Raw genomic sequence first — 16,965 nt, 5'->3', positions numbered from 1 at the left:
ACATTGACAAAGTATCATACCAAGCTCGAGGTGCTTGTTTCAACCCATACAATGCCTTTTTAAGTTTGTAGACTTTATCACCTTCGCCTTTTACCTCAAAACCTGGGGGTTGTTCGACATAAACTTCTTCTTCGAGTAGACCATTCAAGAATGCGCTTTTCACGTCCATTTGATAAACGGTGAAATCTTTGTGTGCGGCGTAGGCTAGGAAAATTCTGATTGCTTCAAGTCTGGCTACCGGTGCAAAAGTTTCATCAAAATCTATTCCTTCTTCTTGAGAGTATCCTTTTGCAACGAGCCTTGCTTTATTCCTAACAATCACGCCTTCTTCGTTTGCTTTGTTCCGGAAGACTCATTTGGTTCCTACAACATTGTGGTTCGCAAGTCTTGGAACAAGTTCCCAAACATCATTTCTTTTGAATTGATCGAGCTCCTCTTGCATAGAATTTATCCAATCTGGATCATTTAGAGCTTCGTCAACTTCTTTTGGTTCAACTTGAGATAGATAACACGTGAACAATGCTTCCATGGTAGATGATCTTGTTTTCACGCCTTCATGGATATTCCCAATAATTAATTCTGGAGGGTGATTTTTGAGCCATCTTAAATTTGGTTCAAATGGGTGCATGGTACTGGGTGGATCCGTTTGTTGTGAACTGGCAGTGTTGATTCGAATTTCATTATTTAATTCTTCTTGAAATTGATTACCAACTTCACATACAACTTGATCACTAACTGGAACCCGTACTGCATCCTCATTATCACGTGAGGCATCACCACCAAAATTATTATTAAAAGAATTTCCAACTTCTTCTAGATGAGGGATGAGATTTTCTAGAGAATTAATTTCCAACTCATCCATTCCCTGCAAAACATCATCTTCACACGTATCATTAGTATCACAAAAATCAATATGACACTTGTTACCATTTTGTTCGAATTCTTCGTCCAGTGCATCATTTTTGATCTGTGATTTTTCATCAAATACCACGTGTATGGATTCTTCAACCACCATTGATCTTTTATTCAAAACTCTGAACGCCTTGCTGGTAGCTGAATATCCTAGAAAAATTCCTTCATCTGCACGCTCATCAAAAGTTTTTAGATGCAATTTATCATTAATATGAATAAAACATTTGCATCCAAAAATATGAAAATAACCAATATTTGGTTTTCTCTCTTTATAAAGCTCATATGGCGTCTTCTTGTACTGCTTATGGATCATGCTTCGATTTTGCAAGTAGCAAGCAGTGTTGATAGCTTCCGCCCAATATCGTTTCGGGAGACCGGCAGCACTAATCATCACTCGTGCGGCTTCTTTGAGCGTCCGGTTTCTTCTTTCGGCAACACCATTTTGTTGCGGTGTTCTTGCGGCAGATAATTGATGAGAAATTCCATGTGAATTGCAAAAAGCTTGTATAACTCCATTCACGAACTCGGTTCCGCGATCCGTTCGTATTTTTGATATTTGCAATTCTTTCTCATTTTGTAGTTGCTTTAACAGCTTCGGTAGAACTTGCTCAACTTCATTTTTCTTCTTGAGAAACACGGTCCAAGTGTACCTGGAAAAATCATCAACAACAACGAGAGTATATTTCTTACCACTTACACTTATTGGATCAACCGGTCCAAATACGTCCATATGTAGTAAGCTTAGCGGTCTTGACGTTGACTCGTGTGTCTTTGATTTGAATGATGATTTGATTTGCTTTCCATGTTGGCATGCATCACACACTTGGTCCTTCTTGAAGATAATATCTGGCAAGCCTTCTACTAGATTCTTCTTTGCAAGCTGATTGATAGTCTTGAAGTTTAAGTGGTTGAGCTTTCTGTGCCATTCCCAATTAGCTTCACTCGAATTTCTGGCCATTAAGCATACTGAATCTTTGCTTATGCTCCAATCAACAACATACATATTCTTTCGTCTTTTTCCAGAGAGAACAATCTCATTTGTGAGCTCATTTTTTATTAGGCAATTATCTTTAGAAAATTCTACAAGATAGCCTTTATCACAAAATTAACTAGTGCTCAACAAATTAAATTTTAAGCCTTCAACGAAAGAAACATCTTCAATCTTCAATCCATTTTTCTTGATCGTGCCAACTCCTTTTGTGATTCCATAATTTTGATTTCCTCCAAATATAACTTTTGGTCCATCGATTTCTTTGAAATTCACTAGATATGATTTATTTCTAGTCATGTGGCGTGAGAAACCACTATCGATGTACCAAACATCCTGCAAAAAAGATTAATTAACTTTAGGTACCCATACTTGCTTGGGTCCTTTACTGTTAGTGATTTTTGGTAACCAAACCCACCTTGATCCTATTGAATTAAGATGAGGCGATTTGTAACCATTTGAGACACGATAATCATAACTCACTTTTGAAAACATTTTTGGCGCCGGGTTTTGAAAATCATTTTTATATTTTGGCACCTGGGAAGAGAATGGTTGCTTTGGTCTCTAAAAAGCATTACATCTATTGCACAACCAATCTTTTTGAGTGGGATAAAATCTCCCAACTTTATTTCTAGAAAAGCTTCCCTCTTTTCTATGAAATCTTTTTGCACTTGACTCTTTGGCATATCTTTGCTTGATGAATTTTTGTTGCTTAGCCGTGTAATTGAATTGTTTCGGCCTATCAACATTCAACTTTGCTTTCTCATGATAGCCAAGTCCTTGTCTCATCGTGCTATTCTGACTTTTAACAAATTTTACCACTTGAACTTTATTATTTAAAGTAGTAGTAGAATTAGTCAGATTTTGAGGGGTTTGAGAACATGTGGAGTCATAACCGATTCCGGTTCTATCTCCTGATGGCTTTTGCATGCTCACCATTTTATCTATAATTTTAGACGAATTGGTGAACGTAGCAATTGTTGCCCGAAGGTTATGTTCTCTAACCTCTCTTGCTTTACACTTTTCTTGAAGATGAATATTTTCATTCTTCAATTTACTCACTTCAAGTAAAGCATCTTGCAATTTTTTTATTCATTTCTTCTTTTTCAAGAATTAGAATATTATTGCGCTCCTTGAGTTGAGGACGAGTGAGCATAATCTCTTGACATTCTCGCATTAGATTGTCAATAGATTCACAAGAAAAAGAAGAATTAACAGAATTGAAAGAATTAGATGTTACCTCTTCTTCCTCTGCTTCAAGAGCCATAAAACAATCTTCACTTGTACTCAACTCAATTGATTTGCATATTAGCGCCGTATCATCATCCGAACACGAACTTTCATCGCTTGATGATGAATCCTCCGAATCATCATTTTCATTTGGTTCGTTGCTAACGAGAGCTTTTCTTTTGTCGCGCTTGAACCTTTTGCTTTCGGATTTGTTCGGCGTGGATTCAACATTTTTGCCTTGATACTTGCTAACGATTGGATACGGACAATTTGTTTTAAAATGTCCGGGTTTGCGGCAACTGTAGCATAACTCCTTATTTTCTTCGACTTTTTCTTCTTGTGTTATGCGAGAGATGAATTTTCCACGAGCAGAATTTTTGTTGTCTCCTTTTCGCATAAACCTTTTAAATCTTTTAACAAAAAGAGCAAACTGTTCGTCAGTCATAAAATCAACATTATTTTCTACTAACCTGGAGGTTGACGGTTGTTCGGCCATTAGAGCAGTATTTCGAGCTTCATGAACATCATCATCTTTGGCCTTCATTTCGAACTCATATGCTTTTAGATCACTAAATAATTTGTCTGTTGACAACATTCTTAGATCTCGGTGATCGCGCATAGCCGTAACCTTCATATCCCATGCAGATGGTAAGCCTCGTAGGATTTTGAGATTAATTTCTTTTTGGCTAATATTTTTGCCAAGATCACTAATCTCTCCAAGAACTTTGATCATTCGAGCTTCCATGTCTGCAACACTTTCATTTGAGAGCATTTTGAAATCTTCAAACTTCTTCATGGCGATTGTGAGCTTATTGTCTTTTTCTTGTTCATCTCCTTCGCCAATCTTGATGAGAGTTTCCCATATTTCTTTAGCAGTAGCACACTTTCGGATCTTCGGAAATATTGTATCATCAACGGCTTTGAATAGAATATCCTTGGCAATATTGTCAAGATTATTCCGCGTTCTATCGTTCGATGTCCATTCCGATTTTGGCTTTTGTACGTACTATGGAGCATACGGGGATATAACAAACGCCGTATTGATTTTTAATATTTCTATAGGGCCAGTGGAAATAACTTCCCACATTTCATCGTGTAAAGTCGATAAGTGTACCTGCATACGAACTTTCCAATCGTCAAATTTATCAAGTGAGAATAATAGATTTTGAGCTAAATCTTTCTTCATCATCATCACGAGAGATATGAAAGATTAATCCAATTCACACACTTTGTAGAACGGATCAGCCTAGCAGCCAAAAACAGTTAACCCAGTTGGGCAACGTGTTTTAATACCAAAGGTTGGTATAAACTGACTCAAATAGGCTACAGGCTCTGATACCAATTGTTGGTCCCAAAAGAGGTAAGGTGAAAGTCTAGAGGGGGGGGGGGGGGGGTTGAATATAATTTCAAACTTTTTCGCACAGCACAACAATTGCTAAGCCAGAGATAAACCAAAACTCTTAATTAGATTGTTAGAGTATGGTGCACAGCGGAAATAAATAAACATAAAGTGTGTGTGAGAATGTGTGAGCAGTATATCTCGTGTAGTGCGAATATGTAAAGAGCAGTAAGTAAAGAAAGCAGTAAAGAACACAAGACAATTATAGTGGTTCGCGAGGTGGTGTAATCCTCCTACTCCACTTGCTCTTATTTCCAAAAGCAATTCACTATATCTACCACTCCTTGGTTCCAAGATACAATGAATTTCCGTGATCTAGTGCTTTGATCACAAAGCCCGCACTAATCACGCCCAGTGACACCACACTGCTGCTTCGGGTTTCACGTCGCCGCGCTACTATCCCAGGATTTCACGACTCCGCGTTACTTTCCCCCCGTCTTCCACACTCCGGTAGAAACGTATCCCGTGATCTAGTGCTTTGATCACAAAGCCCGCACTAATCACGCCCAGTGCCTCCGACACTGCTGCTTCGGATCTCACAGCTCCGTGTGACAATCCAGGATTTCACAGCTCCGTGCTACTTTCCTCCCTTCTCTTGTTTTGCTCCAAAATAAGTGTTGTCTTGCTTCCAACTTCTGAGACTCTGTAGTTGATCTTCAATGATGCGCAGGTCTCTTTGATGAAGATAAACACTCTGGAATGATTTCTCTTGATAGCTCTGAGTGTTTTCTCTCTTTGAATGTATCAAGTAAAGCACTTGATTTTTATGCTCTGCTTTGCTCTGTTTAAGAACTCTGAGAATATTTTTCTCTTGAAGCTCTCTGAGTTCTTTTTCTTTTCTCACTTCTCACTTGAAGATTTTTGGTATGCTTTGTACCAAATGAGATTTTTTGCTCTATGCTCTTTTAAGCTTAATTGCTCTATTCGTTCCCCTTGATGGGTTCGTATTTTCTGCTCTCTTGTTCGTGAGTTTCTCAACTGCTCTTTTTTCAAGTCTTCATATCTTCATCATTTTATAGTTGGTAATGAGAATCTATCCGTTGGACAGAGACGATCTCATTTTTGAAATCTTGTATCTTTTTGTCAGAGATCTTATCTTATCTTCCGCAAAGATGTCAGAAAGGATAAGCTAGCCGTTTGAGAGCTTGAACTTCATGCGAATGGTTTCCCAAACTTCATCTGATATTCCTCTGGTTTTACGTTGAGTGGAAATATCTGGGTCTCTGTTTTGGTGTAGAATGGATTCTCTGATCAGCTCTGAAGTGGTCCTTGTATCTTTGAGATTTTAAAAATATTCTTTAATTTAATCCCATACTATTTAAACTAGTATTTTTCCTTGTGAGAATATTTTCACTGTAAGTTTATCTTCATCTTCTTCATTCTCACGTCTGGGTGTTCTCAGACTTCAAACTGGCTATGAACTTCCTCCCAATTTGAATTTCTCCATTGTAATTGACACCCAATTTCAATTGACTCACGTCTGGGTGTTCTCAGACTTCAAACTGGCTTTGAACTTCCTCCCAATTTGAATTTCTCCATTGTAATTGACACCCAATTTCAATTGACTTGGAATTGGCACCCAATTTGAATTTCTCCATTGTAATTGGCTCCCAATTGACTTTGACTTGCAATTGGCTCCCAAACTTCTCCTGGTGCTTTCAATTGCTGACTTCGAAATTGGCTCCTGGTATTGAATTTCATCTCAATTCAATTTGAATCGGTCGCCAATTTGAATTTGCATCCCATACTACAATTTGACCAATTTGAATTTGCATCCCATACTACAACTTCAATGGCTCCCATCTTGAATTGATTCCCATGTGAAACTTGCTCGCTCCCAATTTCAATTGATTTCAATTTCCAATTTCAATTTGCTTCAAACTAGCTCCCAATTTCAATTGGATGAAATCGGTTCCCAAGTGCAATTGCTTCTCAATTGCCACCCAAGTGAAATTGGGTCCTAAATTCCACTTGTAATTGGCGCCCAAAGCCAAACTACTAGCACCCAACTCCATCAGATTTAATTAGATTTGGCTTCTCAAATTTTACCTTGTAAAATTATTGGTAGTGAGATTCAAACTTGAGCCATTTCAAGTAATTAACATACAAACATCATCCACTTCGTCCGTACAACTTTTAATTAAATCTCCAATCTTCTTTGATGTACTCCTTTCTTTCCATAGATGCTTGATCTCCAAGTCAATTTCATGTATTCTTCCAATCTTAATTTTCTTCACGAAAATTCTTCTGGGATATTTTCTTTGAGTAGCATTGACGTGAATATTGTATCATTCATCTTCTTCTTCAATTTGTTATTTTCTCCAGACAAATTCTTGATTTTAGGCTTTATATCTTCTTCTTCTATTTTCATCCATCTTCCTCTATTTTTCTCTTTTCCAATTTAAATAATTTCCCGATCATGGTCTAAGACTCTACTAGACCTAAGAAATAAAATTGGGGGATCTACAAATACATATTTGGCATATCAAAACCATTACACTTTATTCCTAACAAAAAATTTTATTCCTTATTAGTAATATATTTTTTAGTATAAGTATTACATTTGATTTTGACTCGATCTGTCTCACAAACTAGGATCCGCGAAACTGTCTCATACAAGTTTTTGCATTGGTTGAGTTGGTTCTAATAAGTTCTATGGCTAATGTGGTTGAGTCAAGATGGTAATTGACACCACTAATTAATAGGATTTTGTGTTGCAAAAACTACGCTTAGGGTATTATCTAGTGAGGGTAATTCCCTCTAAAATTGTTTTTGCACCTGTTAATCTAATATTTCTGCCACATGTCATAGTTATGTATTTTTGAAATATTTACTTTTATAAAAAATTCAATAATCTTAAATTCTGAAACACTAATTTAAAAATGTATGGTATGGTAATTAGTTTCGTTGATAAACAATGTGCAATGGTGGAGAAAACAATTGTTTATATTTATAAAAGATGAAAGATTTTTAATTTGATGCAAAAGGATACATACCTAATTCAATATATTTGGTAGATTTTTTTTTTATTTTTTTATTTTTTAAAAAGGTTGGTGACTCGATCTCATTGACTTGCATGAACTTTTTATACCTCAAAAATTACACTAAATATGGAAATAAATTTTCAACCTTAGGAAAGTTCCTTACCAATTTAATGGCTAGTTCTTCAATCGAAATCGTAGCGGATGCAAGAAGGGAGGCAAAGGCCCAAACCAAACATAAGAGGTGAGGGTTTCTATCACTTTTTCCCCAATTTGTGTTTTCTTGCAGTTGAAGAATAGAATAGAATAGAACAGAACAATTTAAGGTTTTGATTTGGACTGACGCCTCATTGTTCTTTCAATTTAATGGCTCGACGTCTGCGACTCGAAATGGTAGCGGATCATGCAAGTAGGGATTTAATAAGTGAGCTGCCCTTAGAGTTAAAGGTGAGAATTTTGGAGTGTTTGCCCACCCGAGACGCCGCCAGAACTGCTCTGCTCTCAACACACTGGAATCATGTTTGGTTGCGGCTTGGTCGGCTTGCTTTGGATAATGACTTTTTCTGGGATATCATAAAATGCAGTGGTGTAAGTATCGTGCCTTGTAAAATAATAACTTACATTCTCTTGCAGCGTGTTCAACCCGTTAAGAAATTTAGCCTACACATCATTGGCTTACTTGATCCTATGTTGGAGCAGTCGGATTTGGATCAGTGGTGTCTTTATCTGTCAATAAATGGCATTGAGGAACTTGTTGGGTTGGGGCTTCCCTCCTATGTGGTAAATAGCTCATTTTGGACCAAGCCTATTCCACTGCAATATTTGTTAGCTTGATGGAAAAGTTTGCTGACAATTATTTGGGTTGGAGAATGGGTTATTGGGTAGAAGTTAAAGAGTGAATGTTGGGATGAAGTTGTTGGGCAGAAGTTTGCTTGGGATGAACTTGGGAAGAAGATTTCCTAAGGGAACTTGGGAAGAGATTTCCTAAGGTTTATGGGAGGAGATTTCCTAAGGATTATGGGAAGAGGTTTCCTAAGGATTATGGGAAGAGGTTTCCTAAGGTTTATGCGAGGAAGTTGAGGAATTAATTAGCTTTCTTCATTTCCAAGGTGGCTGCCTGCATCTATAAAAGGAGGGAAAATTCATTGTTTCATCACCACAACATTACCAAAAACTTCTACAACACACCACAAATTTCCACAAGCTTCTTCTTTCTTCATTCGGCTGAAGCAGTTGGCAAAAGGAAAGAAAGAAAAATTCATTCTTCTTTCTTTCTGTTCGTTCACGGCGGTATACACCAGCAGAAGGAGCTTCATCTATTTTCTACTTCATTTGGCGTTACTTTGTCGTGGGTTTGCCTAGACCTTTTGGGTACTTTCTTTATCAAATATTTTGTAGAGGTCAGTTATTTGTTCCAGGCATATTTTTGGATATTCTCGTAATATTTGTATTCTATTCACCTTGCTCGTGGTGGTTGAATATTTTGAGTACGAGATATTATTCCTTTTTAGGCCTGTGAACGTGATAGATTGTATTTGGCCTAGAGTTGTTGTATTTGATATTTTTAGGGTGTTTGGCTCGGGTGGTAGCCAGCAACTTTGTACCCAAGATTTGTTATAGTGGAATATTGTGTTGGTAGTGGTCCGTGGTTTTTCCCTGTGGTTTTGGGGGTTTCCACGTAAATCTTGTGCCCCTTGTGTCTGTTATTTATTTTGGCTATTTTGTACCATCTCGTATTTGCGCTCTTGTCGGTCCTGTGATTTTATTTATCACAGGCAGTGGGACTTTTCCCAATAGAACTTGACATCTCTCATTGGAAACGTCAATATAAGCTGCCACTTTGTATAGTCTCGTGCACCACAATCAAACAGCTGGGACTCAAGGGTTTGCATTTTGATTGCCCAATAAATGCTCCTTCTATTTTTCCCGGTGTCACTTCATTAATTTTCTCTGATGTTGTTTTTAATCATAATGTTAATGGAATTGTGTCTAGCATTCCTAATCTTGAGAAGCTGGAATTCAAGCATTGTGAAGGAATCAGTAATTTTAAGTTCAAAGCTCCAAAACTTGAAAGTTTGTCTGTTATTGGTTTTATACCTGCAGCTGAATCCAGATGGCTTGTACTTCATTTGGAAACAATTAAGGTTCTTTGCTTGGATCATAGCAGCATGTTGGTGAGAATCTCTCTTCCTTCATATGACATATTAAATATTTTTTGCCTTTGATAGAGTTCTTTTCAATGCTTATATTCTTTTTTTTTTTTTTTTTTAAATAAGTGGGAAGATGTTGAAGTAGCCTCCTTCCCAACTGCAATAAATCTACAAGTAATCAAACTGAATTCTATGAAGTTTGCCAATGAAAAACAGCTCATGGGTGTTTTGAAGTTACTTCAAATATCTCCCAACCTATGTGAACTAGACATTACAGCAGTAAGTATTGTAAGACAGAAACCTATATAGAGTATATATTTGGCAATCATGATTTTTGTTTTCTCAACATCCTCATGGTTGTTCATTTTTTTTATTTATTTTTTATTTGTTGTTGAGTTGTAGAAGGTTTCTGAAGATGACACAGAAGATGATGACATAAAAATTGTTTTACGACTTTTGAAGGATCCAGACAGTTGTATTGTTAATCAAGATCTGAAAATACTTAAAACAATTAAGATTAGACTGTTTTGTGTATCCACAGTCCTAACGCATTTTGTGAAAATGCTGCTCTCAAAATCCCCTACACTAGAGAGTGTTGTTATTCGGGAATATTATTTTATTCATCGCCAATACAATAAGGTGATAAAATTCCAAAGGGAGTTGTTGTGCTTCCCTCGCGCATCTCCAAAAGCACAAATTGTATTGTGAAACTCCATGGGTTCATTTTGTATGCAACTTAATTAGAAATGTAAGCACCGGTTGTGGTGGAAGTTGCAATAATGTTTTGTAAGATGAGGATGGTACCTTAGCTTGTTTCCTAAGGTGTTGATTAGACTCCAAGAATATCCTTCTTTAGTTTTCTCTTCTGTTAATTGTTCTAAATTTTACTTCAGATGATGTGATGTGAGTTCTTAGCTTACTGCTAAGCCAAGTGTTTCTTATGACTTCAATGCAATGGTCTTTCCATTTTGATGGCCCTATTTCCTATGGAATATAATGCAACTTGTGGACTGTGTGATGCATTGTAGTTCTAATTTTGTTGTCCATGTCTTAAAAGTATTATTGTTTTATTCTAGTTAATATGTCAACCATATTAGCAACCTTCTCAAATAGCTAAGTTTTAACAATTTGATTAAAAGTATGTTAGGTCTTAATGTTACATATAAGAAATGTTTTGAAGAATTTTAGATTGTTTGTAAATGTGTGTCATACCAAGATCCAATCCTCCAAACGGCTCAACAGCATATTGTCTTCTTGACATTTGGCTCTACTGAGTTCCCATAATTTACCTCCTCACACATGCTTTGTCGAGCCGGATCGTGGGTGGCCCTTAGGATTGATTAGAGATTCAACCTTTTGGGAGAAGAAGCATATTGTCTTCTCAGTCTGATGTACATTTATTGTCTTTACATATGAAGAATCATTATTTAATAACATATTATTGTTTGTTTGGCACCGCACTTTTTATATCAGATCATAAAATGTCAATATAATTTTTGAAATAACCTAAGAAATATTGAAAAATTATTGACTATCATTGTTGCATTTGCATTCCGCCATGAAATATGTATGAGACCCATCAAGTTAATAGATTATTTTGGAATCTTGATATTATTTTTGTATATATGATATGCATGGCTTCTATTTCAATGAAATTGTAACTTTATTGAATATTTAATATATTACTTCATTTATGCTGCATTTTCTTGCTTTAAATAAGTTAACTTCATCTAGAATTGAGTTAAGGGTATTGTGTAGTGAGCACCCTTTACTAGTTCTGTTACTTTTGAAGCCACTGATCTGAGTCACAGTGATTTAAGTTCATCTACAATCATTATTTTTGTTTTCTTAACGTGCTCATGTTTGTTCATTTTTTTTATTTTTTTATTTTTTATTTATTGTTAATCAAGATCTGAAAATGCTTAAAACAATCAAGATTAGACTGTTTTGTGAATCGACCGTCCTAACGCTTTTTTGTGGAAATGCTGCTCTCAAAATACCCTACACTAGAGAGTGTTGTTATTCGGGAACATTATTTTATTCTTCTGCAATACAATGTGATAAAATTCCAAAAAGAGTTGTTGTGTTTCCCTCGTGCATCTCTAAAAGCACGAAGGTTGTGGTGGAAGTTGCAATTACAATGTGATAAAATTCCAAAGAGAGTTGTTCTGTTTCCCTCGTGCATCTCTAAAAGCACGAAGGTTGTGGTGGAAGTTGCAATGTTTTGTAAGATGAGGATGGTACCTTAGATTGTTTCCTAAGGTGTTGATTAGACTCCAAGAATATCCTTCTTTAGTTTTTGCTTCTATTAATTGTTCTAAATTTTACTTAATTAGATGATGTGATGTGAGTTCTTACTGCTTAGCCAAGTGTTTCTTATGACTTCAATGCAATAGTGTTTCCATTCTGGATTACCCTATTTCCTATGGAATATAATGCAAGTTGTGGATTGTGTGGTGCATTGTAGTTCTAAATACTTCTAATTTTTTGTCCATGTCTTAAAAGTATTATTGTTGTATTATAGCTAATATGTTAACCATATTAGCAACCTTCATAAATAGCTAAGTTCTAACAATTTGATTAAAAGTATGTTAGGTCTTAATCTTACATATAAGAAATGTTTTGAAGAATTTAGATGGTTTGTACATGTGTGTCACACAAAATCCAATCCTCCAAACGGCTCAACCACATATTGTCTTCTTGACATTTGGTCATGTTTGTTGAATCACTAAGTTACTATGATTCATCTACTCCCACATGCTCTATCACCCAGGTCTGGAGGACCTTTAGAGTTGGGGATTCAACCTGTTCCCAGAAGAAGCATATTGTCCTCTGACGGGCATATTTTACACTCATATTTTAGGTACATCTTTATAATAATTTTGCATTAATTATTTAATATTATTTAATAATTTATTCTTTTTGGAGTTTAACAATTAATGAACTAAATATTGTACTAAATATATATATATATATATATATATATATATATATATATATATATATATATATATATTATATAATATATAAGAATACATACTAATATATATATTATTATGTACTAGCAAATATATATATATATATATATATATATATATATATATATATATATATATATTATAAATGTAAGTTATGTTGTGGTCCAATCAATTGCAATTGAATTTATTAATCCTAACATTTTATCTCTTTCTTTCCTTTTGAATAGGTAAGCAGCACAACTAACAGAAGAAATCAGACATGCCACAAAAATAGGAGAATAAGTGGTAGAGGTTCATTAGGTTTAATTTAGAAAGTGTATAAATAGTATAAGTGTTTTATTGTAAAATGTTCATTCTTCCCCTCTCGAATATTCTTTAAGGTTGTTATCAATGTCCATTCGCGGCTAATTTCTTGTTTGGTTTAGTGAGTTGAAGCCCCGGAGTTCATTACGCTGTAAGGTTATTTATTTATTTTTATTATATATTTTTTATGCATTTGAGTATTAAATATTCTTCTAAGTTATTTGAAATAATTGTGTCATTTAATTGCTAGGGAGGCCTACTAGTTATTTATTTGATATAATTATTTGCTATATTAGATAATGTTGTGCTACAAATTACTCTAATATTCAGTAGCAACTGGGTTAATTATTGACGGCTTAGTGATAATTGGACTCGGGTAGAATATTTTCCTAAATTAAATGCAACCGCTTGTGCTTGTGTTATTTAGTTTGTCGGTTTTCCTAGTTCCTATTGCTGCTATTAAATTAAATCTATAGCGCTTGTCTTAGGTTATTTAGTAGTTAGGGGTAATTAAACCGCGTGTGTTTTAGTTACCTACAACTAAGGGAAAACGGAAATGAAATAATTTCACGACAAATATTCAACTGCATATTAATTACTTTATAAATCAATGATCAGTGTTAAACTCCGGTGGTGGATCTTTACTGACCAAGGTTTCTTATTATAAGTGTTTTCAATATATTATTTTCATCGCTTTATTCGTTCTATTAAATTACTTGTTTATTTAAATTCTCTTTTATTTTATCTTTATTCTCGATATATTCCAAACTCCCCATTATTTCTTTGAGCACAAAAGTTAAACTAGTTACTCCTCGTGGGATCGACCCTTACTCCCGCTACTACGTTTGTAAGGTTTTAATTTGGGAGCCTACGACAGCTCGCCAAATTTTGGCGCCGTTGCCAGGGAGATTTTCTTGTTTATTTTGTGTTTATTTAATTATTTATTTGTTTAGTTGTTTTTTCTCGTTAATTTGTCCCAAACGAAAATTAAAAAAAAAATTTAAAAAAAAAAATCTTTTCTTTCCTTACTTTTACATAATTTCTGCAATATATTTTCTTTTTGTTTATGCCTATAACTCGATCTGCTAATCAAGAAATCTTGCTGTACTATCCGGAAATTGAAAGAACTATACGCAGGTGGAAGAAACAAGCTTTGAGAAAATTGGAGTTTAGTGATCTGGCTACCGATTCTACCAATTCTGATTTAGAAGAGGAACCCATGGCTCAAAATCGGACTTTAAAAGAGCTTGGAGCCCCGAATTTAGATCAACAACCTTTATGCATCACTTTCCCTGCTCTGGATGCTAATGTCCAATTTGAATTAAAATCTGGGTTAATTAATCTTTTGCCTTCTTTTCATGGACTTGCAGGTGAAGATCCGCACAAACACTTAAAGGAATTCCATGTGGTGTGTTCAAGTATGAAACCCACTGGGGTTACTGAGGAACAAATCAAGTTGGGAGCCTTCCCCTTTTCTTTGAAAGATTCAGCGAAGGATTGGCTATATTATTTACCCTCCGGAAGCATCACCACATGGAATAACTTAAAGACATCATTCCTTGAAAAATATTTCCCAGCTTCAAGGGCGGCCAACATTAGAAAGGAAATATGTGGTATAAGGCAAAACAATGGAGAGTCATTGTATGAATATTGGGAGCGTTTCAAGAAACTATGTGCAAGCTGCCCACACCATCAAATCAGTGATCAATTACTCATCTAGTACTTTTATGAAGGACTCTTTCCAATGGGTAGAAGCATGATTGATTCCGCAAGCGGTGGTGCTTTAGTTGACAAGACACCAGACGCCGCAAGAACTCTAATTGCAAACATGGCTGCGAATTCTCAACAGTTTGGCAATAGACTTGTCCAACCGTCTAAGCAAGTGAATGAGGTAAATATTTCTGCTCTTGAACAACAAATTACTGGTTTAACTACTCTTGTTCGTCAATTAGCAGTAGGCAATATGCAAACTGTAAAAGCATGTGGAATTTGCTCGGTAGTTGGGCACCAAACTGATGCCTGCCCAACTCTTCAAGAAGTCGAACAAGTCAACATGGCTGGATGTTTTCCTGGACAACCTCAAGGTAAGTATGATCCATTTTCTAATAAATATAATCCTGGATGGAGGGATCACCCGAACCTTAGCTATGGGAACTCACAAGGGAACCAGTTTGTTCAGAATTATCCCAATTCTCAGCAGTATAGACAACCATTTCCTTCAAGACAACAGCCAGCCCAAAGCTCTAGCTCAGGTATGAATCTAGAAGATATTGTTAAATCTCTTGCTACTAACACTTTGCAGTTTCAACAAGAAACACAACTATTCCAACAAGAGACAAGGGCTAGTATTCAAGAAACAAAGGCTAGTATTCAAAACTTAGAAAGGCAAGTGGGCCAACTAGCAACTACGATAAGTCGGTTGGAAGCACAGAGTTCTGGCAAATTACCTTCTCAAACGATCGTTAGTCCTAAAGAGAATGTAAGTGCAATTACTGTGAGAAGTATGTCGCTGGAAAAGAATGTTGATTTAGACAAGGAAACAAGTGCAGGTATCATTGTCAATAATAAAGAGACGTCCCAAGGTAAGCTTTCTTCTTTTTCTGATTATGAACCAGTACCCCCATTTCCTCAAGCTCTTTTAGAACCAATAAGAGGAAACTCAAATAATGATTTATATGAGACCTTTCGTGAATGTGGGAGCAATAAACCATTTTTAGATTCTATGAAAAAGGTACCTCGCTATGCAAATTTTCTAAAAGAGGTATGCACATTGAAAAAGAAACAAAATAAAGGAGTTGAGGAAATGAAAGTGCATGAGAATGTCTCTATGGCTAGTCAAGACAATCTTCATGAAAAGTGTAATGATCCAGGTATGTTTACTATCCCATGCATGATAAGTGGTGTTAAACTTGAAAATGCTATGTTAGATTTAGGAGCTTCTATTAATGTGATGCCATATCCTGTGTATGCTTCTTTAAATCTTGGACCCCTGAATAAATCTAGTATAGTAATTCAATTGGCTGATGGATATACTACATATCCTAGGGGTGTGGTTGAGGATTTGCTTGTTAAAGTTAATAACTTGGTTTTTCCTGCTGATTTTTATGTACTGGATATGGAAAATGCTAACAAAATTTCTCATATTTTGCTAGGAAGACCATTCTTAAAAACTGCAAAAACTAAAATCGATATTCATAGTGGTATGCTTACTATGGAGTCTAATGGTAAACTTGTGACTTTTAGTATTTATAATACCATGAATTCTCCTAGTGATGATAATTTTGCAATTTTTGTTGATTCCTTGAAACTTGTTAAATTTAATGAAATTGCTTCTAATGAAAGCAAAGAAGAAAAAACTAATCAATCATCTTTGAGTACTAATCTACATGAAGGGACTGTTTTTACTCATAATCATCGAAGGTACTCAAAGAGACGATGGAAATTTAAAGAATCTAGACGGTGGAAATTTAAGACGGTGGTGATTGTGGTAGTTTGGTGGTGATAGTTGTTGTAATAATAATAATAATCTAGAAAATAACTTTAAAAAAAGAAAGTGGAGAGATTGGAAAAATAATGAATTCAAAAATATCTTCTAACTAAAAAATTATGAAGATATTTTTTACCAAATTGAGCCTTTTTCATTGAATAGAATGTATATTTTCATTTGATTTCATTTTCTTTGAGTATCCAAACACTAGAAAATCTGAAAAATAACTTCCGAATGTCATTTTCCTAATTTCCAAATGAACCATAAATCAAACACCAAAATCAAGATGGAAGAAATTATATTAATGCAATAAGAACTAAGAACACACCTTATACATATCACACATTCACACTATCATCATCCGAGACCAAATCTAGTACTTACATACATTCAAGGGAGACATTCTTCAGGTCTACTGCTTAGCAAAATAAGATGTCATCCTTATCTTACAAATGTTTACAACAATTCAGGACAACAATTGATTACATTTCTACTCAAAACCATATAATGGAGCTGCACAATGCTCAATTCCTAAAA

At 35.3% G+C, this 16,965-nt stretch overlaps 1 protein-coding gene and 1 pseudogene across 1 annotated transcript; both read left to right on the top strand.

Moving 5' to 3' along the window:
• Window positions 1-16,965, top strand: part of LOC109156382 — a 27,521-nt pseudogene extending 10,556 nt beyond the window's left edge.
• On the top strand, window positions 7,730-10,388 carry LOC109156377 (F-box/FBD/LRR-repeat protein At1g13570-like). The gene is made up of 5 exons (XM_019304219.1): window positions 7,730-7,760; window positions 7,821-8,260; window positions 9,310-9,684; window positions 9,787-9,939; window positions 10,063-10,388. Exons 2-5 carry the CDS (start codon window positions 7,877-7,879, stop codon window positions 10,366-10,368), a joined length of 1,218 nt encoding a protein of 405 aa, XP_019159764.1. The 5' UTR covers window positions 7,730-7,760; window positions 7,821-7,876; the 3' UTR covers window positions 10,369-10,388.

Source organism: Ipomoea nil, unplaced genomic scaffold, assembly GCF_001879475.1.
Source record: "Ipomoea nil cultivar Tokyo-kokei standard unplaced genomic scaffold, Asagao_1.1 scaffold2705, whole genome shotgun sequence".
Lineage (NCBI taxonomy): Eukaryota > Viridiplantae > Streptophyta > Magnoliopsida > Solanales > Convolvulaceae > Ipomoea > Ipomoea nil.
Note: the sequence above shows the minus strand (reverse complement) of the source record. Positions and strands in the feature narration are given on the sequence as shown.